General features: G+C 46.1%; 1 protein-coding gene across 3 annotated transcripts in view; it reads right to left on the minus strand.

Annotated features, from left to right (window-relative positions):
* Positions 1–453: 453 nt before the first annotated feature.
* Positions 454–25,908, minus strand: part of USP4 (ubiquitin specific peptidase 4) — a 59,610-nt gene continuing 34,155 nt past the window's right edge. Inside the window, exons 9-19 of one of the 3 annotated variants that reach the window (XM_032289821.1) lie at positions 23,818–23,991; positions 17,761–17,919; positions 14,466–14,690; positions 13,170–13,253; positions 12,486–12,580; positions 9,944–10,135; positions 8,637–8,725; positions 3,974–4,201; positions 2,138–2,208; positions 1,755–1,873; positions 454–1,123 (exon numbers count right to left, since the gene is read on the minus strand). In XM_032289821.1, coding sequence (XP_032145712.1) covers positions 904–1,123; positions 1,755–1,873; positions 2,138–2,208; positions 3,974–4,201; positions 8,637–8,725; positions 9,944–10,135; positions 12,486–12,580; positions 13,170–13,253; positions 14,466–14,690; positions 17,761–17,919; positions 23,818–23,991 — 1,656 coding nt within the window. In that variant the 3' untranslated portion in view covers positions 454–903. Of the gene's footprint in view, positions 1,124–1,754; positions 1,874–2,137; positions 2,209–3,973; positions 4,202–8,636; positions 8,726–9,943; positions 10,136–12,485; positions 12,581–13,169; positions 13,254–14,465; positions 14,691–17,760; positions 17,920–23,817; positions 23,992–25,908 lie in introns of those variants that run through there. The other 2 variants (XM_032289822.1, XR_004272404.1) reach the window with 2 other exon arrangements.

Below are 25,908 nucleotides of genomic sequence, written 5' to 3' on the forward strand. Positions count from 1 at the left end.
CTCCCAAGTAGCTGGGATTATAGGCACCCACCACCACACCTAGCTAATTTTTGTATTTTTAGTAGAGACGGGGTTTCACCATGTTGACCAGGTTGGATCTGAACTCCTGACCTTGTGATCTGCCCACCTCGGCCTCTAAAAGTGCTGGGATTACAGGCGTGAACCACTGCACCCAGCTCCCCCACTTTTTTTGAGACTGAGTCTTGCCCTGTCACCCAGGCTGGAGTGCAGTGGCACGATCTCGGTTCACTGCAACCTCCACCTCCCAGGTTCAAGCGATTATTTTGCTTCAGCCTCTCGAGTAGCTGGGATTACAGGTGCCTGCCATGACACGCCTGGCTAATTTTTATATTTTTAATAGAGATGGGGATTCACCAAGTTGGCCAGGCTGGTCTCGAACTCCTGACCTTAGGCGATCCACCCACCTCCACCTCCCAAAGGGCTGGGATTACAGGCTTGAGCCACCAAGCCCAGCCTGGAACTCCTGTCTTGTTGACTTACTTTCCTATTCTCAGCTACATTCTATACCCCGGGGCTTGAGATGATAAGAATAGACAGCCAGTCCCAGCCCCTTTCCCAGGGACAGGACCATGGCAGGTCTGCAGCCCACCTGTAGCACCCAATAAGAATCCAACTCTCCCAGGCAGGCTATTCTTGGTTGCCTTGTCCCCTATTGTGAGACTCCCTGTGACAAATAATAGACAGGAAAAACAAGCCAGTTAGGTGGCATAAGGGACAGGAATGACTGGCAGCAGCCTGAGTTTCAGCAAATACTTCCACTGGAGAGTCTCTTCTCCAAAGACGGGAGGATAGGGACAGGAGGGATATCTACAACTAAACTCTGACCTCCTAGAGCCCAGCAACACACATCCTTACTCAGAAAAGTTTTTGGTGGCAAACCACTCAGCCAATCATGTCAAGATTTTTTTGCCTGTTTTTAAATGTTCCTAACAATGTGGTCACCATGACCCACCTGACTGGAAATTCTACGACTGTGTCGAGCTTATCCCTCCAGTATCTGTTGTAGGAGAAACGTTTGAGGTGGACCACCAGGATCTTGGGCAAGGACCATAGGTCAAACTTCTTTGTGGCCTGTTGATGCTTCTTACAGTTGGGACAGTACCTGAAAAGAGAAACCTCTACTTAGTAGAGCAGGCAGGCAGCCAGTGCCACCTGGGCACTCATGCATGGAGGCACAGCTGCAGTCTCATGACAGCTACCATCCTTTCAGTCAGCATTCAACGCTACTACTTCCAGGCAGGGACCTGTCTTCCAAAATAGAGTGATGGCTTTCCTAGGAAACCTCAACTCACAGAGGACTATGTTGTAGGGATGGCTATATAAAAAAAGTGACACATCCAAATACAAAGGAGTTTTTTGTTTTTAAGACAGAGTCCTGCTCTTGTCACCCAGGCTAGAGTGCAGTGGTGCGACCTCAGCTGACCGCAACCTCCGTGTCCTGGGTTCAAGTGATTCCCCAGCCTCAGCATCCCGAGTAACTGGGACTACAGGTGCATACCACCATGCCCAGCTAGTTTTTGTATTTTTAGTAGAGACGGTGTTTCACTATGTTGGGTGGGATAGTCTTGATCTGACTTCGTGATCTGCCCACCTCCCTCTCCCAAAATGCTGGGATTACAGGCATGAGCCACGGCGCCCAGCCATACAAAGGAGTTTATGTGCACAGAGGGCCCTAGCAGATCTGAGTCCTGGGGTGCATAGGGCCTTTGCCCAGAAAGTGAGGAGCTGCATACCAGGGGTCATGCTCCCCAAGGGTCTCCATGGTGGTGAAGAGCTCGATGCAGTCTCTCAGGGCCACTGTGGTCTTCTTCTTCTTCTGAAGCTGTAACATGCTCACATGCTTTTCATAGGCCTGTGAGAAACAAAGCACTCAGTTCTGCTGGAGAAAGAGATCTTACTGGCTTAAGACATGAAGGCCTACAGAGGCTCTCCCACCTGGAATGCAATACCCTTTCTAGAGTCTCTGAACAGAAAATGCCAAAATCTTCAAGTGCTTTTCCTTCTCAGTCTTAAACATAACTTGTTAAATTGCTGTCCAACTGATGAAAATGATCCCAGAACACATCCAGAGCAGAAACCAGCAGACACCACTGATCATGAACCCTGAGGAACCTACCTCAGATTCTTGCTCATCATAGTAAAGGCTCCGAGTTTCACTGTCCCAATCGATGGCCAGTGTAGATCGAGCTGAGGACCAAAATGCCACTTGTTATATGGGACAGCAAGCAACAGCAGAGACTCTCCAAGTGATAGGAGAAGGACCACACTCAGGCCACACTATCCCAACACCTAGTCCCCCATTTGCAGCCACTGCCAACAGCAATGCTCTGCAATGGGCCAGCCCTTCTGACCTCCAGCCCCAAAAAGCCTTTGGCAAAGACTTCCTCAGTGATACAAATAAGCTACAAAGGAACTAACTATGGAGAATTCTGAAAGGGCACAGGTCAAGATGAAGTAATAGGGACCAGATTTATCATCCTATCATAAACCACAAAAAAACCTGACAAAATTGATGAAACAATTGTTTTCAGACCTTGGATAGGGCAGAAAGGAGATCCCTGAGAGAAGGGAAAAAAAAGAGACCCCTACAGCATCCTAGCTTATTACTGCCTGCAGGCAGTTTCCAGGACTTGGCATAGGAGAGAGAGGGGAAGACTAAGCTGAAGAGTCAAAGACTGGAGTTTGAGAAGGTGGCTAGAACTTGCAAGGCATTCCAGCCTGGGCAACATAGTGAGACTCTGTCTCTACAAAAACTAACTGGGTGTGATGGTGCACAGCTGTATTCTCAGCTATTCAGGAGGCTGAGGTGGATTGCCTGTACCCAGGAGACAAAGGGTGAAGTGATCCAAGACCATGCCACTGCACTCCAGCCTGGGCAACAGAGTGAGACCCTGTCTCAAAAAAAATAAAATTGGAAGGCATTGTACCACAGAGGGGGAAGCCACAGAGGACAGAGCTGCAGAGACTGACCTAAAACTCTCTCAATAAAACTGTTAATTGAAAAAGAAAATTAGGCTGGGCATGGTGGCTCACACCTGTAATCCCAGTACTTCGGGAGGCCGAGGCGGGTGGATCACAAGACTAGGAGTTTGAGACCAGCCTGGCCAACATGGAGAAACCCTGTCCCTACTAAAAGTACAAAAATTAGCTGGGTGTGGTGGTGCCTGCCTGTAATCCCAGCTACTGGGGAGGCTGAGGCAGGAGAATGGCTTGAACCCAGGAGGCGGAGGTAGCAGTGAGCAGAGATTGTGCCACTGCACTCTAGTCTGGGTGACAGAGCAAGACTGTCTCAAAAAAAAAAAAAAAATTAATTAAAAATAAATAAATAAATAATTAAAACTAAGGTATACCACCCATTCAAAAAAACACAAAACAGCTAATTAACTTGTTTCTCCTCCAATGAAGGGAGCTGTAAGACAGAGATGCTTCCTCTCCCCCAACTGGCACAGGGGTCCTCACTGGCCAATTGTGCTTTGCACACAACCCCTCGGAATGCCTCTTCTTGTCTGTACAGCAGTCCCCATTACAACCTCCATGTGTCGGTGATGCTACAAAATCCATGACCATCCTCTGAGTGAGTCACATTTCGTGAGTATTAATGAACAAAATAAATACGCATTTATTCTTATAAGTGGGTGAGTATGGGGAAGTGTTGCTGCCAAGGGTGGCCATGGGAAAGGTTACTGACCCACAGCAAACTCCCACAGAGTAGAGGGTGTAGAGGGAGACCTACTTTCCTCCGAGGTCATCGAGGACCGAGAATAAAAGCCTGAAAGGTAGGGGGATCTCTGAAACAGTCCTTAGGGGGCTTGAAGCCAAGGATCATACAACTGTCTGCTCCTGGAGGCACAGAGACTGTGAAAGCCCAATGCAGAGAGTGTCGAGTGCGAGGATTTTCAAACAGATCCTAAGTCCCTAAAGCTCAGCTTGAAAGGTCAGAGAAAGTGCTTACAGTTGAGTTTAAGTAGTTTTCCATCAGTTGCAAGTGAATTTATGTCAGCTGTTCCATAGGAGTTCACAAGACTGAAGGTAAAAAGCCTTTTTGGGCAGGGCTGGCCTTTGATCTTCTTTTGGGTGGTCTCACTGGGGTCATTTCCCAGATCATCTTCCCTACTGCCTTCCGTTTCTAAAAGCTGCTCGTTGCCTTCTTCCTGATGCTCCATTTCTTCCTCATCTTCTCCTGGCGCACAAATGGAAAACATGTATATAATTTTCCACCATTTCAATGTTAAAAATTTTGTTTGATATGTAACTATGGTGTTTCCTTCCAGATTTTGTTCTGTGTATGTGAAGTTAATCCTTTGCATTTAACTTGAACTCACATGTGACCCTCACCATACCCTTGCAAGACAGGCAGTGGGCACTGCTATTCCACGATGAGGAAGCCAGGCTGAGTTGACATGAGCCACCTGCAGGCACAACGAGATTCAGCAGTCCTGCCATACTAAAAGGGCCCTTCCCACTTGGTTGTCTACTGGCCATCACAGCACATGGTCTCACTCTTGCAACTATACCATTAGGCCCAGAAAGAAAAGGGCTTAAATGAAACATATACTCAACACTCAAGAAGATAGCTTAGTGAGAAACTTTATTTATTTATTTAGTCTCACTCTGTCACCCAGGCTAGAGTGCAATAGCGCAATCTCAGTTCACAGCAACCTCCGCCTCCGAGGTTCAAGAGATTCTCCTGCCTCAGCCTCCTGAGTAGCTGGGATTACAGGCACAGGCCACCATACCCAGCTAATTTTTTTGTATTTTTATTAGAGATGGGGTTTCACCATGTTAGCCAGGATGGTCTCCACCTCCTGACTTTACCATCTGCCCACCTCGGCCTCCCAAAGTACTGGATTACAGGCGTGAGTCACCGTGCAAGGCCAAGAAACACAACTTAAAGGTCAATTGTCTTTTTTTTTTTTTTGGAAGCAGAGTCTCACTGTTGCCCAGGCTGAAGTACAGTGACACAATCTGAGCTCAATGCCACCTCCGCCTCCCAGGTTCAAGTGATTCTCCTACCTCAGCCTCCTGGGTAGCTGGGATTACAGGCACCCGCCACCATACCTAACTAATTTTTGTATTTTTAGTAGAGACAGGGTTTTGCCATGTTGACCAAGCAGGTCTCGAACTCCTGACCTAAAATGATTTGCCCTCTCAGCCTCCCAAAGTGAGGGATTACAGGCATCAGTCACCATGCCTGGCTATTTTCAAATATTATAGTAAACACAAATATTAAGTAAAAGTATTCAGTTCCTCCAGAAAAAACCTGGAGGTTTTTCTGAATTTTCCTTCAACTAATCCTGAATTTTCCTTCAACTAGTATTTACTGAAGGTCTCTTAGATGCAGGTACCATGCTGAGTCCCAGGGCTCCATAAGGGGAGCACACAGTCTAAGGGGAAAGTCTAAGTATCAAATAAGTAAATTCACCAAAGATGGAGACCACACCAAAAGGTAGTGTAAAAGTAACAGAGGAAGAGCATATTTAAAACAAAGTCTATATATTTGATCAGTAAAAATGGAAATTCTGAGAAAAAGAGGATGTGCTCTTTAAGAGCCCACAACCCCTGGCTCTCATGGAGGTTCCTTTCCCACCTTAACTCCTGAGACATGGCGCCGTCCTTTTACACACAATAAGCCTGTCCCCTTCCTACACTGGCAAGGAAGACCCTGCCATGCCTGCTGCCTCTCAGAGAAAGAACCCAAAACTGCCTCAATCCCACTCAAAGAATGAACAATACCCTCATACTTGTAAGAACTCTGTCCCTACCCGGCCAGGTGCAGTGGCTCATGCCTGTAATCCCACCACTTTGGGAGGCCGAGGCAGGCAGATCACAAGGTCAGGAGATGGAGACCATCCTGGCCAACATGGTGAAATGCCATGGTGATGCATGCCTGTAGTCCCAGCTACTTGGGAGACTGAGGCAGGAGAACTGCTTGAACCCAGGAGGTGGAGATGGTAGTGAGCTGAGATCATGCCATTGCACTACAGCGACAGCGCAAGACTCCGCCTCAAAAAAAAAAAAAAAAAGGTACAATAATTAGCCAGGCACGGGGGCACGTGTACTTTAAACACGCTACTCAGACGGCTAAGGCAGGAGAATTGCTTGAACCCGGGAGGTGGAGGTTTCAGTGAGCCAAGATCGCACCACTGCACTCCAGCCTGGGCAACAGTGCAAGATTCCATCTCAACAAAGAAAAATAAATAAATAATATTGGTGTGGTGTGGTGGCTCACCCCCTATAATCCCAGCACTCTGAGAAGCCAAGGTGGGTGGATCACTTGAGCTCAAAGAGTTCAAGACCAGCCTGGGCAACATGGGAAGACCCCATCTATATAAAACAAAACAATTAGCTGGGCATGGTGACACATTCTTATAGTCCTGGCTACTCAAGAGGATGAGGTGGGAGGATCACTTGAGCCCAGGAGGTGAACTGCACCACTGTACTCCAGCCTGGGTGACAAAGTGAGAACCTGTCTCAAAAAGAAAAAAAAAAAAAAAAAAATCGAAATATAATTAAAATTTACCCAATCCTATAATGCCAAAACTAATTTGGAATATCTCTTGATTACAGAGGCTTGTGGTCATTATTTTTAAAGTCAATTCTCAGCTGGGCACAGTGGCTCTGGCCAACATGGAGACACCTCGTCTCTACTAAAAATACAAAATTTAGGCTGAGCGCGGTGGCTCACACCTATAATCCGAGCTCTTTGGGAGGCTGAGGCGGGCGGATCACCTGAGGTCAGGATTTCGAGACCAGCCTGACTAACATAATGAAACCCTGTCTCTACTAAAAATATAAAAATTAGGCCAGGCATGATGGCTCATGCTTGTAATCCCAGCACTTTGGGAGGCCAAGGCAGTCAGATCACGAGGTCAAGAGATCGAGACCATCCTGGCCAACATGGTGAAACCCCACCTCTACTAAAAATATAAAAAGTAGCTGGGTGTGGTGGCACGTGCCTGTAGTCCCAGCTACTGGGGAGGCTGAGGCAGGAGAATGAGTTGAACTGGGGAGACAGAGGTTGCAGTGAGCTGAGATCGTGCCATTGTACTCCCAGCCTGGATAACAAGAGCGAAACTGTTTCAACAATAAAAAAACTTAGCTGAGCATGGTGGTGCATACCTATAGTACCAACTACTTGGGAGGCTGAAGTCGGAGAATCACTTGAACCCAAGAGACTGAGGCTGTAGTGGATTGAGACTATGCCACTGCACTCCAGCCTGGATGACAAGAGCCCGCTCTGTTGCTCAGGCTGAAGTGCAGTGGTACGATCTTGGCTCACTGAAACCTCCACCTCCCAGGTTCAAGCGATTCTCCTGCTTTAGCCTCCCAAGTAGCTGGGACTACAGATGTGTCACCGCACCTGGCTAATATATATATATATATATTTTTTTTGTATTTTTAGTAGAGACAGGGTTTCACGAATCTTGGCCAGGCTAACCTTGAACTCCTGACTTCATGATCTGCCCGCATTGGCCTCCCAAAGTGTTGGGATTACAGGCATGAAACACCGTGCCCAGCCGTTTTTTTTTGTTGTTGTTGTTTTTAATGAGACAGAGCTTCGCTCTTGCTGTCCAGGCTGGAGTGCAGAGACGCAATCTCAGCTCACTGCAACCTCTGCCTCCTGGGTTCAAGCGATTCTTATGCCTCAGCCTCCTGAGTAGCTGGGATTACAGGCATACACCACCACACCTGGCTAATTTTGTATTTTTAGTAGAGACAAGGTTTTGCCATGTTGGCCAGGCTGGTCTTGAACTCCTGACCTCAGGTGATCTGTCTGCCTTGGCCTCCCAAAGTGCTGGGATTACAGGCATCAGCCATCACACCTGTCTGCAACTGAGAACTTATGTGGTAGGCACAGTGGCTCACACCTGTAATCCCAGCACTTTGGGAGGGCAAGGAAGGAGGACAGCCTGAGTCTGGCAGGTTGAGGCTGCAGTAAACCATGATCACACCACCGTACTCCAGACTGGGTGATAAGCAAGACCCTACGCAAAGAAAAAAGAAAAGAAAAAATGTTCAGCACTAACTTGAAAGACATATATGGTTTTACAGAAATAAAGCCACTGAGTCACCTCAGTTCCAAAAGAAGAGTGATATGTCAGGTGCAGTGACTCATGCCTGTAATCCTAGCCCTTTGGGAGGCTAAGGCAGGAATATCGCTTGAGGCCAGAAGTTCAAGACCAGCCTGAGCAACATGGCAAACCCCCCCCCCCCCCCCCCCCCGTCTTTACAAAAAATTAAAAAAATTAGCTGAGTGTCATGGCATGCACCTGTAGTCCCAGCTACTCCGGAGGCTGAGGTGGGACAACTGCTTGAGCCCAGGAGTCTGAAGTTAAAGGGACCTATGATCGCACCACTGCATTCCAGCCTGCATAACAGGAATGAGACCCCTGTCTGGAGAAAAAAAAAAAAGGAAGATTCCACAAGGTAGCAAAGTTGGACAACAGGAACTGGCAGAGTAGAATGGTGCAGACCTAGCTCCCAGGTCTGCTGCTGCAGGCAGAGCCCCAGCCCTGTCCTAATCCCCTTCTCCCATGTGTATAACATCTTTAGAAGAAGAGGGAAATCAGGAGGTATCTGGTCAGTCACAGCCCCACAGCATGGTGCATGCTCACCTTCACAGCTGTTCCTGGAGCCACTGTAGGCCCTTGGCTCCAAGGGTGAGCTGCCAAACTCGTCAGGCAAAGGCTGTTTCACATAGCGGCTTCAAAAAAGAGAAAAAGAGAAGGAAAAAAAAAGATTGTTAGTTGTAACATTTACCTATTTTTTCCATCATGCAGCTAAGCAGTAGATTATAATTTATATGAACAGTTCCATAGAGCGATTTATGTAAATAAAAGTGCTTTAAAATTATCCACTGGGCTGGGTATGGTGGCTCATGCCTGTAATGCCAGCACTTTGGGAGGCCAAGGTGGGTGGATCACTTGTCAGGAGTTCAAGACTAGCCTGGCCAACATGGTGAAACCTCATCGCTACAAAGAATAAAAAAAACTAGGTGGGCGTGGTGCCACATGCCTGTAATCCCAGCTACTGGGGAAGCTGAAGCAGGAGAATTGCTCGAATCCAGGAGGTGGAGGTTGCAGTGATCCAAGATCGCACCACTGCACACCAGCCTGGGCGACAGAGCAAGACTCCATCTAAAAAAAACAAAAAAAGAAAAAAAGAAAAACCCACAAGAAATTCGATGTCTAATCAATCAAGCCAATGAACACTTTAAGAAAGTTTGTCTCCAGTCTTATGTGAATGTCATGTGGCACCATCAACATCATTTTTGAAGGTATTTCCCAATAATCCTAATTTCCAGCTTCAGAGAAATAGTGGAACACTTCAGAAATAGAATACAAATGCCATCAAAGCACTAGCCCCCCTAACATGATTCTAAGAGGACTGGACTCCCAGGGTCATGGTGTCTAAAATGTGCCAGGTGGCTCATCCCAACAATACCTGCCCTGGCCCATCCAGGGGCTGGCACAAGTGCATTTCATTGTTTCTTTTCTTTTTTTTTTTTTTCTTTTGAGACAGAGTCTCAGTCTGTCACCCAGGCTGAAGTGCAATGGTGCAATCTTGGCTCACTGCAACTCTACCTCCCAGGTTCAAGTGATTTTTCTGACTCAGCCTCTCAAGTAGCTGGGATTACAGGTGCCTGCCACCACACCCAGCTAATTTTTGCATTTTTAGTAGAGATGGGGTTTCACCATGTTGGCCAGGCTGGTCTGGAACTCCTGACCTCAGGTGATCCACCCACCTCGGCCTCCCAAAGTGCTGGGAGTACCGGCATGAGCTGTCATGCCCGGCCTATAACTGCATTTCTTACAGAGGTGAGCATGTGGGATCAACACAGCCACTTGGCAAGGGTTGCCACTACTATTACTGCGTATATCTTGTTCTCAGATAACAACCAAATCACATCCCTGCCACCAACCTGATACGATCACAAACGGCCTGGTATAGAGACTCAAGGGTTAACTTTTGCTTGGGGACAGAAAGCAGCAATGGCTGCCCATACAGTGCTGCCCCAGAGGAGGTGCTTGATGGCCTGGACTTCCTCTCCCTGAAGTAGACTGGAAGCGTGACACATTCTGAGCCATCCACGGACGTGCTGCAGACCTCGTACCTGCATCAATCACACAAGAGGGCACCTTTAGGAGTAGGTCCCTATGAACAACAGAGATCTGAGCTGAAGCTATGTGGTAGCCAGGGCTATGATTACTGGGACAGAGCCTATCCGAGTAGAAAAGGTGGCTATAACTATTTCCAAGATGATTCTAGAGGTTGAGTCAGGAATCCCAAGAAGGACCGTTGTCAGCACAATGTGAACCTATATAATCTGGGGCTGAGGGCTAACCATGACACTTCTTCCTCCAACCATGGCCTCAAATTCTGTGGTCCCTCAACTGGGACCCAACACGGATAACAGCTGTCATTCAGATCCTCACTCTGAACACAAAGGCACATAGCTATATCCAGCCACCAAGTTCATCTTTGGTCATGAAAGAGCTCAACTTTAAAAAAATGCATTGAGTGCCCTCCCTTTAATAAGACCAAATACTATACAAAGATGTACACCTAAGATGATATTAGCCAAAGGCTCTTTTTTTCCAAATCAGCAAGCAAATTTATAAAACTGTTGTCTTTGTTCAAAAACACTGAAGTAAAAGAATCATAACTAATTTTGAAAAACATCAGAGATAATCAAAGAAACTGCTAGATATAAATCAATGATTTTGAAAAACTGTGTCTTACTTAGTGAATACATGGGACTGAGGAGATTTATAGATGTTTTATCCTGGAACAGATGTTACCAAAGTTGCTGGCAACTGACTGTAGTCTTTCCCTCTGCCTATAGGGGGAGACACAAACTTACTGATTCAAATTTTGAAACTAAACATGCACACACGCACAAGCGCGTGCGCGCAGGGACACACACACGCACACATATACACACACACACCCCTCCCCAAATGCCAAATGCCCAGCAAACAGTCCTAACTGAGGTTGATGCGGGAGGAATTTCTAAGAATACACGAAAATATCCAAGGTGCGCTCTGGAGTAAATACTGTGGTCCAGCATAGTGGTCAAGAACCAGGCCTTGGAGTATAGCTGGCCCAGGTTCCAGGTCCACATTGCCATTTTCTGGCTGCTATGACCCAGTAATAAGCACCTAACTTCTAAGTCTATTTACTCAGTGGACAATGGGATTACCTACTTTAAAGAGTGCGGTGAGAATTAAATAATTTAGTAGACAGTGTATAACACATTTAAAAAAGCACCAGATGCTACTATTGCTTTCATAAAACAATTGTCAATTCATCTATAAAATAATTTGCTTTTCCAACGGTTGGCCCTTAGGCCCTCTGAAAATTCCTTTGCTGGTGGTCTGCTAAGCTCCCCACAGGGTAATCACCCAGTTCCTTTCAGCTCAAGTGTGTGAAAAAACTAGTTTCTGGAATTTATGGAGACCATGTTAAGTACTTGGGATTATAAATGCCTACAAAAGCAGACTTTCCCATGTCCTAGCCCTTGGCACAGTGCAAGCTCTTGGCTGTGTCCATATGCAACTGAGAACAAAAATAGATCTTGGGTGTGGCTAATAACTATTCCTTTTAGAGTGTTCTAGAAGTCATAGGCCCAAAAATATAAAGGTAAAGAGCTATCTCCTTTGAATTCCTCAGCCAAAAACAAAAACCAAAACCAAATCCTAAAACCCTTTCTCAGCAGAGTGAAGTTTCTGAATGAGGTAAAGAGAGAGGGACAATACGGCTGTGCTCCACACCTCCTAGCAAATGGCTGTCTGGGAATGGCAGGCAAGTTCATGTATGGGAGCACCAAGGAAGTTATTACTCCATGCTGCCTAGAAGAGGGACACACATATAATTACAAAGAGAAGCCATGAAGCAGCATGTGGGAGGGGCAGAGGAGACATCTGCGTTTTCCTCACAGAGATGAAAAAACTCAGTCTCAGAGCTTACAGAATGTTTGAGCTGAAAACAGCTGTCTAAATCAGCCCTCCCTATCATTTCTGCATTGGGAATGGTAGGTAGTATTGTGCTACTGGCTGAGAAGTCACGGCCCGTGGCTGAGAAAGGACAAGTCCTTCTGTACCACTCCCAAACTACCATCTTGCTGTGTCACACAGCTGTGACTCCTCTTAAGAAAGGCATCTCTGAAAGTAGGACCAACTGTAGGAGCACTGAATCAGCCTTCTTCATAGGAAACAACTGTTGAAAAAAGGCTGTATCTGTGCTGAAGAGAGTTATCAGGATGTCTAGCTCTGGAGGCAGGAGGGGTTGAGCACTGATGGCTGCCCATGATGCCCTCAACACCCATCTCTTGCACCCAGGTGTCAGGGCCAATCCACATGAGCACCGACTGACCAAATTTTTGTTCTGGAGATATGAATGCAGCAAAGTCTGTAGCATGTGTCCTCTGACCTGACGTGCAGCAGAAACTGCTGAGTACTCACACGAAAATGTCATCCCGAGGCATGATATGGTTTAAACCTTCATCCATTTGGAAAATTTTGTGGAATCGGTGATTATACACATCTGTGACCACCATCTAAGAATCAATAGTAACAGAAAGATCACCGAATAACTAAGAGTGCCCCTAATAATGCTTAAAACCCAAAAACAAATGAAATAAATAAATAAATAAATAAATAAATAAAATACCATACTCAAGCCATGCCTCTAGAGAAACCACCACACAAACAGCCCCAGACAGCTCAGTGTCAAGTATGGCTGCCATCAGAATTGAACATGCTGCATCTGCCCTCAAGTGGCAGGAGGGGTGAGGGGCGTGGTGCTAACCAGAGACTAGTAATTGTTCAGAGCCTCTGGAGTATTTCATAGCCTGCAGTCTCTATGCCACCCTCATCACACAGTACTGAGAGCAAAGCCCTAATCCTTCCCCTTTGACCACGGCTAGTGTCAACCCAATGAAGGAAAGATGGTGTTTCCTGGAGCTGGAAGGGACAGTCTCAGCCACAGTGTGCATAATGAGTGAGGTATCCAAACACACACAAATAATCACATTTGTGCTGGCCAATAACAACTACTCCCAAAAAGTGGCTTCAAGGATGAAAGTAAACTCTAAATGTTATGAAATATCCCAAATAGTCCGAGTGCCACTGATCACCCGGCCTTACATTTTCTGCAGAAATGCCAGACAGCCTGGAGAGAGCCTCGCACAGGTCAGACACAGCCCCCATCAGCGGCACAGTCACGCGGTACTGCAAGAGAGATGGTCAAAGTCACAGGGGTGCCCCACAAAGGGTGGGAAATGAATTAGGAGAAGTAGGCATCACTAAGGGCAGAGAAGCCCTTCCAAAAACAGTATGGTGAGGTCAGGGCACAGATGAGTCAGCAGCAGGGCAAATAAGCAAGACCTCTCTGTCTGCACCCTCCTCAATATACAAGCAGCAGCATGAGGGCTGGGCCATCTCTCTCTTCCAAACATTGTTTCATTTTATTCTTAATTATTTAGAGTACTCCACTATTTCCTCTAAAGAACTGCTAAAATTATACAAATTTAAATTGCCATCTGGTCCTACCTTTATTTTTTTATTTTATTTTCTGTAGAGACAGGGTCTCAAACTCCTGGTCTTAAGCAATCCTCCCACCTCAGCCTCCCAAAGTGCTGGGATTAAAGGTGTTAGCCCCTAACCCTGGCCTCTTTCTTTAGAGATTAATAAAAAAACAAAGCCAGAAGACTAAGTAGTACAATTACTCAGTGAGCCATCAGCAGGGTTAGACACTAAGACCTGCTGCTCACACCTCTCATCTGACCTAATCTTCTGGATAGGCTATCCTAGCTGACTTGAGGGTATATCTGAGTATGAAAAGTACCCTGCTTCTGGTTCCCCAGCATTCAAATTCAAGAACCACTAAGCAGATCAGGTTATTTATTCACATGAATGAAGTATGGCCAAAAAAGTGACAGAGGCCAGGCGTGGTGGCTCATGCCTATAATCGCAGCACTTTGGGAGGCCAAGATGGGCAGATTACTTGAGGTCGGGAGTCCTGCCCAACATGGTAACACGCTGTCTCTACTATGTCTCTACTAAAAATACAAAAATTAGCTGAACGAGGTGGCACACACCTGTAATCCTGGCTACAGAGTGGCTGAGGTAGGAGAATCGCTTGAACCTGGGAGGCAGGGGTTATAGCGAGCTATCGTGCCACTGTACTCCAGCCTGAGCACAGAGCAACTCTGTCTCAAAAAAAAAAAAAAAAAAAAAGTGACAGACAAGCAGAGAGGCCCCGAAGACCTTCACAATTGGTCTTGAATGATATGGAATTACACGAAGGTCTGATGGAGGCCAAGGGCCCATAATCAGGCAAGTACCAAGGGGACTCAGGGGCAGCCAATGCAGCAGATAGGAGCAGTCCCACTGGGATCTGGAGACCACTTGCAGTGAGGGGCGCCATGAGGATTCTGTTACCTGGGTAGGTCTGCAGTGAGGGTCAGCAGGAACTAGGAAAACCTCCATAACTCGATCTTTCTTCAAGGGCAATGGGAGTGTTAGATAGCAAAATGGGTCAAAGGTCACAGAAACCTTAAAACATTCTGGGCAAACCAAAGTAGATTTGAAGAGGCCATGGAAAGTATCCACAATCACAGAATCATTCCTCAACCTGTGATTCTCCCAGGCTTCCTTTGCCACCACCTGCGTGAAAGGGATAAACAGGACATCAGGACATTCTCAACACCTCTCAGTCCCTTGCCCCTGCATCCAGAATGACTCACAGCAAACCTGGAGATGAATAAGGTGGCAATCTGTACAGCCAAGAGCTTGGTCAAGAACAAGCAAGGCCAGGACTACTCTTAGTGTATCATACTCACACCACATGCCAGCTCTATACCCAATCCCCACCCCAACACACACACATACATATATTTCACATATATATATATTTCAAATTTATATTTTAGTGATTGAGACATGGTCTTGCTCTGTCACTCAGGCTGGAAGGCAGTGCCATAATCATGGGTCACTACAGCCTCGACCTCCTGGACTCAAATCAATCTTCCTGCCTCAGTCTCCCAAGTAGCTGGGACCATAGGCAAGCACCACCATGCCTGGCTAATTTTTTTCTAGGTTTGTAGAGATGGGGGTCTTACTATGTTGACCAGATGGTTCTAGAGCTCCTGGCCTCAAATGATGCTCCCACCTCAGCCTCCCAAAGTGCTGGAACTGCAGGGGTGAGCCACTGTGCCTCACCCTAATTCCCGCACTTAATAAGGTTGGCAACATAGGATCTATTGGAAAATAGGGGTCTCTGTGTCCTGATAGGAAGCAGAATCCTATGCTTCTGGATTCCATAGAAAAGAAAAAGAAGAAAAAAAAAAAAAGGAAACAGAATCCTAGAGAACACTGTGGATACAGAGACATGGCCAGGGCATGGAAAACCCCCCCATGTGTTTCCAGTGATCTAAAGTAAGATTTTTGGTGGGGCGCGGTGACTCAAGCCGGTACTCCCAGCACTTTGAAAGACTGAGGTAGGTGAATCACCTGAGGTCAGGAGTTCAAGACCAGCCTGGACAACAAGGTGAAACCCCATCTCTACTAAAAACACAAAAATTGGCCAGGCGTGGTGGCTCACGCGTGTAATGCCAGCACTTTGGGAGGCCGAGGCAGGTTGATCACCAGGATCAGGAGTTCGAGACCAGACTGACCAACATGGAGAAACCCTGTCTCTACTAAAAATAAAAAATTAGCCAGGCATGGTGGCACATGCCTGTAATCCCAGCTACTCAGGAGGCTGAGACAGGAGAATGGCTTGAACCTGGGAGGCGGAGGTTGCGGTGAGCTGAGATCATACCATTGCACTCCAGTCTGTGCAATAAGAGTGAAACTCTGTCTCAAAAAAAAATTTTTTTAATTAAAAAAATACAAAAAATTAGCCAAGCGTGGTGGTACATGGTAGTCCTAGCTAATCAGGAGGCTGAAACAGGAGAATCATTTGAACCTGGGAGGTGGAGCTTGCAGTGGGCCAGGGCCACGTCATTGCTCTCCAGCCTGGGCAACAGAGCAAGACTCCTGACTCAAAATAAATAAATAAATAAATTTTTAAAATAGGCCAGGTGCGGTGGCTTATGCCTGTAATCACAGTACTTTAGGAGGCTGAGGTGGGCAGATCACAAGGTCAGGAGTTTTATTGTTTTTGTTTTTGTTTTTTTGAGACGGAGTTTCACTCATGTTACCCAGGCTGGAGTGCAATGGCACGATCTCGGCTCACCGCAACCTCCGCCTCCCGGGTTCAGGCAATTCTCCTGCCTCAGCCTCCTGAGCAGCTGGGATTACAGGCACGCGCCACCATGCCCAGCTAATTTTTTGTAGCTTTAGTAGAGACGGGGTTTCACCGTGTTGACCAGGATGGTCTCGATCTCTTGACCTTGTGATCCACCCGCCTCGGCCTCCCAAAGTGCTGGGATTACAGGCTTGAGCCACCGCGCCCGGCTGGTCAGGAGTTTTAGAACAGCCTGGCCAATATGATGAAACCCCATCTCTAATAAAAATACAAACATTAGCCAGGTGTGGTGGTGCACGCCTGTAGTCCCAGCTACTTAGGAGGCTGAGATAGAAGAATCGCTTGAGGCCGGGCTCAGTGGCTCAAGCCTGTAATCCCAGCACTTTGGGAGGCCGAGGCGGGTGGATCACGAGGTCAGGAGATCGAGACCATCCCGGTCAGCACGGTGAAACCCCGTCTCTACTAAAAATGCAAAAAATTAGCTGGGCATGGTGGCGCGTGCCTGTAATCCCAGCTACTCAGGAGGCTGAGGCAGGAGAATTGCCTGAACCCAGGAGGCGGAGGTTGCGGTGAGCCGAGATCGCGCCATTGCACTCCAGCCTGGGTAACAAGAGCGAAACTCCGTCTCAAAAAAAAAAAAAAAAAAATTAGCTGGGCATGGTGGCACGCACCTGTAATCCCAGCTATTCGGGGGGCTGAGGCAGGAGAATCACTTGAATCCAGAAGGCAGAGGTTGCAGTGAGCCAAGATTATACCACTGTACCCCAGCTTGGGTAACAGAGCAAGACTCCATCTCAAAATAAATAAATAAATAAAATAAAAATAAAGTTTTAATCTATACTACAGTTCAGCTAACTCATAGCTTTCTAAGAAGATCTAAATGTTACTTTAAAGCATTCAAATTGATTACCCCAATGTGTTAGGGTAGCTGAAATACTAAAATCCTCTTTCACTGATCAGAAAATTAAGGCAAAAACTATAATGTCCTAATGATATTAATAACAAATTATTTAAGTAATCATGGATAAATTTTATTGTGAGTCATAATCTTAGGGGTCCTCACTATAGGCACTTTATAGTTCTCAGAGTGTCCTCAGTCCCTGGTTCACTAGTAAAATATCAAACAAGCTCACTCTAGTTTGAAAAAGCCCAAGAGGAAGCATTAGGGGTAACTAAGGTACAGCGGCTCATGCCTGTTGTAATCCTAGCACTTTGGGAGGCCAAGATGAGAGGACTACTTGAGCTCATGAGCTGCAGACCAGCCTAGATAACATAGCAAGATTTCGTCTCTATTTAAAAAAAAAAAAAAGGCAGTAACTAGAGTTAGCCCCTTTCTGACCAGAGACCATATCCCTATAACTAGCTACAGTGAGAAGCAACCAGGGCCCCAGCAGCAACACTCAAAGACCAGAAGGATATCCCTGCATTCTCAACAGGAGGCTGCTTCTTTGGCATGTTATTGTTCAGACATGGTTAACAGCATACCGAATCTGGCCGCCCATTGGCATCCTTCAGCTCCAGGTAGGGTTTCTTCTTTACTCGGTTCAGATCTTCATGCAGTCCATCTAGAAGAAAGGCTAATAGCTCCTGTGAATCTTGTTGCTGGTAGCCAGAAAACTGAGGAGCAAAACGTCCCACTTGGGTCTACAACAAAAGCAACTGCATCAGAAGGTATAATATGTAAAGAATGAGTGAAATCAAATGAGAATTGTCATCAAAAATAACCTGCGGAGTCAGCTGGGGCAGTGAGAAAGAACACTTGGTTGACTAGTTCAATTAACTTCTGAAGAGCCTACAGGAGGCCAGTGGTTCCCACCAGAGAGAAGCCCTAGATCAGAGAGCCAGGAGGATGAACCTGGAACCTGGGCTACTGCCCTAAGTCCTAGGGAAGCAGGGTGGGGTACCCTGAATAACCACACCCAAGTACTGACATGAATCCCTCTCCAACATGTCCTTCTTTGGTTCAGAGTCTTTTTTTTTTTTTTTTTGAGATGGAGTTTCACTCATGATACCCAGGCTGGAGTGCAATGGCGCGATCTCGGCTCACCGCAACCTCCGCCTCCTGGGTTCAGGCAATTCTCCTGCCTCAGCCTCCTGAGTAGCTGGGACTACAGGCACGCGCCACCATGCCCAGCTAATTTTTTGTATTTTTAGTAGAGACGGGGTTTCACCATGTTGACCAGAATGGTCTTGACCTCTTGACCTTGTGATCCACCCGCCTCGGCCTCCCAAAGTGCTGGGATTACAGGCTTGAGCCACCGCGCCCGGCCATGGTTCAGAGTCTTAAACTCCATAAGGACATTACAAATGATACTTTAATCAGCTGGAGGAATCCTCCTGTATATGACAGCCCTCAGGTCCCTAAATACTATCTGTCCAGTATTACCCTCCACCAGGGATTCTCAGAGTATGGTCCCCAGCCAGCAGCATTAATATCACCTGGGAGCTTAGTAGAAATGCACATTCTTAGGCCCCACACCAAACCTATTCAGTCAGGAACTCTGGGGATGGGACTAGCAGTCTGTGTTGTACTAAGCACTCCCAGAGACTGTGATGCTTCCTGTGGAGAACTGGCCAGGCACGGTGGCTCACACCTGTAATCCCAGCATTTTGGGAGGTCGAGGCAGGCAGATCACCTAAGGTTGGGAGTTCAAGACCAGCCTGGCCAACATGGTGAAACCCTGTCTCTACTAAAAATACAAAAATTAGCCAGGCATTGTGGTGCATATCTGTAATCCCAGCTACGCAGGAGGCTGAGGGAGGAGAATCACTTGAGCCCAAGAGGTGGAGGTTGCAGTGAGCCAAAATCGGGCCACTGCACTCCAGCCTGAGTGACAGAGCAAGACTCTGTCTCAAAAAAAAAGAAAAAAAAAATTGGAGAATCATTGTTCTACAACTGTTGTCTAATACTATAGCCACTAGCCACATGTGGCAATTTAAATTTACATTAATTACAACTAAAAACCATTAAAAGGTTGGGCACAGTGGCTCATGCCTGTAATCCCAGCACTTTGGGAGGCCAAGGCGGGCAGATCACAAGACCATCCTGGCCAACATAGTGAAACCTCGCCTCTACTAAAAAATACAAAAATTGGCTGTGCGTGGTGGCACTCGCCTGCAGTCCCAGCTACTCGGGAAGCTGAGGCAGGAGAATTGCTTGAACCCAGGAGGAGGAGGCTGTAGTGAGCTGCAGTTGTGCCACTGCACTCCAGCCTGGCGCCTGGTGACAGAGCAAGACTGTCTGGAAAAAAAAAAAAAAATTAAAAATTCAGTTCCTTGGTCAAATGAACAACATCTCAAGTGCTCAGAGGTGCTGGAGCTAGTGGCTACCACATCGTAGGGCAGATATATAACACATTCATCACTGAGGAAGCATCACACTTTCCTAACATTCCTAAACACTGCCTCCCAGTTGTTTATTTACATTAGCTTCAGCACAGTGTATTACCATCTAATTCTTTTGTTGTTGTTGTTTTCTGAGAGGGGGTCTTGCTCTGTCACCCAAACTGGAGTGCAGTGGCACGACCTTGGCCTCACTGCAACCTCTGCCTCCCGGGTTCAAGCAACTCTCATGCCTCAGCCTCCCAAGTAGCTGGGATTACAGGAGTGCGCCATCATGCCTGTCTGATTTTTATATTTTTAGTAGATAGGGTTTCACCATATTGACCAGGCTGGTCTTGAACCCCTTACCTCAAGTCACCTGCCCACCTCAGCCTCCCCATGTGCTGGGATTACAGGTGTGAGCCACTGCATCCAGCTGTTGCCACCCAATTCTAGTTTCTTTGTGACTTAGTATGTGAACAGTCATTTACATATTTCCCAGGGATTAATGTGACCAAGGGGATGAAAGGGAATTAGTTTTCAATTTCAACAACCCACCTGAGATTTCAATTTTCTCAATGAGCTAAGATGCTATTTTTTCTTTCCTCTCTGAATCATAAATATGCATGTCTTTTTTTTATCATATGCTTCATGAAGCTCCATGAATCCCAGTGGTACAGGCTAAATAGGATCTCTCAGATTTCAGCTTAAATCTACTGGGGGAGGGGAAGGGGCAAGTTGTAGGGAGAAGATCCCATAAGTGCCGAAGCAGGAGCAAAAGGCCTCAGTCTATTTCCACATAGATAATGAAGAAGAAAGTAACTAGAAATATAACTGTAGTAATCACTAGTTATTCATATGTGATTTTAGTTATTCATAGGTGATCTTAATTCTTTTACTAATGCCTCTCAGGTCGGAAGTGTGAACCTGGGGTGACACTGTGAAATGAATGACACTAAGGCAAGATGCTTTAAGCCCTCTGTCATGCCCGCATAAGGGCTGCTGGAGGGCGCCTTGGCTGTGCAGCAGCACCAGGGCTGGGAAAGCGCCCGCTGTTAGCCAGCTAGGGAAGGAGATGTCCAAAATGGCCAAGACATCTCCTTCCTGGGAAAGTTAGGAGAAAACTCCGCTTCTCCAAGCTCTTGTGGTTAAGACCTGACGGCTGTCAGGTACACCTACAGACATACGGGGGCTTAACTGTCTCTATGCGATGCTGTGCTTCAGTGGTCACGTTCCATGTCTACTCTCATGTTCTACTTCTGAACCTGGTTCCTTTTTTCTTAGAAAAGATAGTAACAGTAATAGTAATATAAATCTTAATGTTTTAGTTCTTTCTTGATAAGTATGGAAAAGGTGCTGATGCATTATGCTCCTTACCTCACCTCAGGTGCCAGAAATTCCTGAGCCCCTACCTGAATGACACGTGATGTACTTGACCCTATCATTGCCACACCCTATCTACCCTGCCCCTAGTCTCTGACCACCAAGACCATGCTCTACCTACCCTGACCCCAGATTTGCAACTCAGTAAAAGTGAGAGTGTCCCAGCATTCGGGGCCACTGCTGGTCTCCACGATTTGGGTAGCAGTGGACCCCTGGGCCCAAACTCTCTTTGCTCTATCTCTGTGTCTTGTGTCTTTTATTTCTACAATTTCTCGTCTCTGCACCAGCCAGGAGGGGCTCACAGAACCCTGTAGGGCTGGACCCTACAGGAAGGCACCTTCACCTCAGCAGGAAAAAGCATTTGGGGCAACGGAAAGCCCAAGTTCCTCCAACTGTCCATTGTACTTCACCCAGGTCTTCTTAAACCTTCCTGGCTGAAGGACCCCAGTGATAACTGCCCCTCAAATCACCTTTCAAGAATGTGAGCCCAATTCCTGAGTCAGGGGGTCCCAACTCAAACCACAGAGGCTATAGAATCCAGGCTCAGAGAACCTGGAAACAGCCTTCAGATGATACTAGAAGTTAAACTGAATTTTCCTTTTTTTTTTTTTTTTAGAGGCAGGGTCTCTGTCGCCAAGGCTGGAGTGTGGCACAATCACAGCTCCCTGCAGCCTTGACTTCCCAGGCTTAAGTAATTCTCCCATCTCAGCCTCCCTGGTAACTGGCACTACCAGCATGTCACCATGTCCAGCTAATGTTTTTGTTGGTGTTCTTTTTTTTTTTTTTTTTTTAGTAAAGGCAGGGTTTTGCCATCACATCCAGGTTGGTCTCGATCTGACCTTGAGGCTGCCCACCTTGGCCTATGAAAGTGTTGGGATTATAGGCATGAGCTACCTTGCCTGGCCTTTTTTGTTGTTTTTAAAGAAACAGAGGCTCGGCTGGGCACAGTGGCTCACGCCCATAATCCCACCACTTTGGGAGGCTGAGGTAGGTGGATCACCTAAGATCAGGAGTTCGAGACCAACCTGGCTGACATGGCAAAACCCTGTCTCTACTAAAAATACCAAAATTAGGCCTGGCCACAGTGAAACCCCATGTCTACTAAAATTAAAAAAAAAAAAATCGCTCCTCTCTTCCTTTCTCCGCCATCGTGGTGTTTGCTTTACTCCGTTTATCACCATGTCTTCTCACAAGACTTTCAGGATTAAGCAATACCCGGCCAAGAAACAAAAGCAAAATCGTCCCATTCCCCAGTGGATTTGGATGAAAACTGGTAATAAAATCAGGTACAACTCCAAAAGGAGACATTGGAGAAGAACCCAGCTGGGTCTATAAGAAATTACACACGCAACGGCACATATATTTATGCTGTCTGAAGGTCACAATCATGTTACCAAATCAAGCTGAAAAATGTCACCATTATCTGGAGAAGTCTGAACAGTTTCCTCTCTGTATCTGTTGTGAAGGCATTAGTTAGTACAACCCACAGTGCTTCCATTATTCATGTTTAAAAAAAAAAAAAAAAAGAAGGCTTTGGTTGCCTGGGTTCAGTAATAAATATGTGAGACCTTTAAAAAAAAAAAAAAAAATCAGCCAGGTGTGGTGGCCCGCACCTGTACACTGTAGTCCCAGCTACTCAGGAGGCTGAAGCAGGGGAATTCCTTGAACCCGGGAGATAGCACTTGCAGTGAGCCGAGATCGAGCCACTGCACTCCAGCCTGGCAACAAAGCAAGATTCCATCTCAAAAAAAAAAAAAAAATTAGGCAGGCATGGTGGCGCACGCCTGCAGTCTCAGCTACACAGGAGGCTGAGGCATGAGAATCGCTTGAACCCAGAAGGTGGAAGCTACAGTGAACCAAGATCGTACCATTGCACTCCAACCTGGGCAACAGAGTGAGACTCTGTCTCAAACAAAACAAAACAAAAACAGAGTCTCACTCTGTTGCCCAGGCTGGTCTCAAACTCCTGGGCTCAAGGGATGCTCCCACCTTGGCTTTCCAAGAAACTGAATTTTTATAGTCTGGCTTAGGAAACTGACTATTTAAATACTGCCACCACAGAACACAGCATTCTGAGGAGCCAGTTTACAAATAACTTCTGGGACATCCCCAACCCAGAGGTGGCACTGAGGACATTTAAGGGTGTGCTAAATGACTGAATGACAGAAAAAGGGTTTGACAATGTGGTGCTGTTAGTCTCAGATGTCATCTTTTTTTTTTTTCAAGACATAGTCTCACTGTGTCACCCAGGCTGGAGTGCAGTAGTGTGATCTCGGCTTACTACAACCTCCATCTCCTGGGTTCAAGTGATTCTCCTGCCTCAGCCTCCCTAGTAGCTGGGATTACAGGCGTGCGCCACCACAATCAGATAATTTTTGCATTTTTAGTAGAGACAGGGTTTCACCATGTTGGCCAGGTTGGTCTTAAACTTCTGACCTCAGGTGATCCATCCGCCTTGGCCTCCCAAAGTGCTGGGATTACAGGCATGAGCCACCGCGACCAGCCATTACATCCCATCTTAATCCCAAATGCAACGAAAGGAATGCCTCAAAACAACACTAAACTACTCTTCCCAAAGTGGGAAAAAGGAAGCACAGATGAAAATATCCCTTATCTGAAAATCTGAAATCCAAAATGCTCAAAGATCTATAACCTTTCTAACAGTGACATGATATTCAAAGGCAATGCTCATTGAAACATTTGGGATTTTGGAATGGGGATGCTGAACTAGTAAGCATAAATATTCCAAAGCCCTAAAAAATCTGAAGTCCCGAAACATTTCTGGTTCCAAGCATCTCAGAGAAGGGATACTCAACCTGTATATATATCTGTACCTACCTTGAACATGCGAGGTGCCACGTGGGCATCCCTTCCAGACCACATCTGCTTAATGAGCTCTGCGTAGGCTTCTGCAATTTCCCCTTTCATCCCCAGGGGGTTGATTCTGTTGATTTCGGCTTCATACTCATCTTTGAGAAAGTAGTCAGTCAGTGGTGCCGTGTTGCTCAAACACTGAAACAGAACATGATGAGGGCTCACACGCCTTCTAGACAGTACAAGATATACAAGCTAAACCAAGTTCTAAAGGGTCACTGAGGGACAAACCCAAAAAAATGAGGCACTCAGGAGATTCTCTGAAGGCTCACAACAGTAAAGCATAGCCTCAAGGAGGCCAAGTTGGTGGACCCCTCGCAGCTAATCTCTGAGGAATGTGGTCTTAGAGGACCTCATACGCATTGGCTATGACTTCGTCTCTGAAACAAACTACCTCAGGAAAAAGGCTGAATAATTGAATAATTCTTGTTTAATGAAAAAGTTTTGTTTTTTTTCTTTGAGACGGAGTTTCACTCTTGTTGTCCAGGCTGGAATGCAATGGTGTAATCTCAACTCGCTGCAACTTCCACCTCCTGCATTCAAGCGATTCTCCTACCTCAGCCTCCTGAGTAGCTAGGATTACAGGAGGTAGCTACCACGCCCAGCTAATTTTTGTATTTTCAGTAGAGATGAGGCTTCACCATGTTGGCCAGGCTGGTCTCAAACTCCTGACCTCAGGTGATCTACCTGCCTTAGGCTCCCAAAGTGCTGGAATTACAGGGGTGAGCCACCATGTCTGGCCCTTTTCGTTAGTTTCTGTTCTTATCGCTATAATTTCTCTCCTTCTACTTCCTTGGGTTTATTCTTTTTCCTAGCATTATGAGATGGAAGCTTAAATCATAGAATTTTAACCCTTTTTGCCCTAGTATTTACATTTAGAACTATAAAACTCATTATCATACTCTCTCAATAGCTGAGGAAAACTGAGGGTATAAAGATTTGGGAAAAACTTGTTCATGAAAGGCCAAATCACATCCCTTCTTCAGTACTAGGCTATTTCCACCTCACCACAAGTGGAAAATAATTTCAAAACCCAAGCGTTATCTAATCTTTTAATTAATGTTTTACCTTTTCCCTCATACTCCAAAAAAACTTCAAAGTTAGACTGCAGGCCAGGTGTGGTGGTTCATGCCTGTAATCCCAGCACTCTGGGAGGCCAAGGAAGGAGGATCACTTGAGGCCAGGAGTTCAAGACCTTCCTGGCAAACATGGTGAAACCTCATTCTACTAAAAATACAAAAAGTTAGCTGGGTGTAATGGCACATGCCTGTAATCTCAGCTACCTGGGAGGCAGAGGTTGCTGTGAGCCAAGATTGCACCACTGTACTCCAGCCTGGGCAAGAGAGCAAAAAAAAGAAAAAAATTAGAATTTAAGTCTTATTTTAGAGACGGGTCTTGCTTATATTAGCTAGGCTTGGTCTCAAATTCCTGGGCTCAAGTGATCCTCCCATTTGGAACTCCCAAAGCACTGGGATTTCAGGCGTGAGCCACTGTGCCCAGCCAGATTGTCAATTTTATGAGGACAAGAACCATTTCTGGTTTGCTTACCCCTGAGTCCCTATGTAAAGAATATTGGGCCAAGTGCAGTGGCTCAGAACTATAATCCCAGCACTTTGGGAGGCCAACATAGGAAGACTTCTTAAGGCCAGGAGTTCAAGACCAGCCTGGGCATCATAAGTGAGACCCCATTTCCACAAAAGAAACACACACACACACACACACACACACACACACACACACACAGCAAAAACAATTAGCAATGCCTGTTGGTATACATTTGTAGTCCCAGCTACTTGGGAGGCTGAAGTGAAAGAATCACTTGAGCCCAGGAGTTCAAGGTTACAGTGAGCTATTATCATGTCACTGCACTCCAGCCTGGGCATCAGAAAGAGATCCTGCCTCTAAAATATATATAAAATTGCCCAAAGATCCTGCCTCTAAAATATATATATATATATATATAAAATATATAAATAAAAATACATATTAAAATATATAATATATATTTTTAAAATAAATATATTTTTAAAAATATATATTTGTAAATATAAATAT

The sequence above is a fragment of the Sapajus apella genome, unplaced genomic scaffold (assembly GCF_009761245.1).
Source record: "Sapajus apella isolate SASKATOON/1434 unplaced genomic scaffold, GSC_monkey_1.0 scaffold23, whole genome shotgun sequence".
Classification (NCBI taxonomy): Eukaryota; Metazoa; Chordata; class Mammalia; order Primates; family Cebidae; genus Sapajus; species Sapajus apella.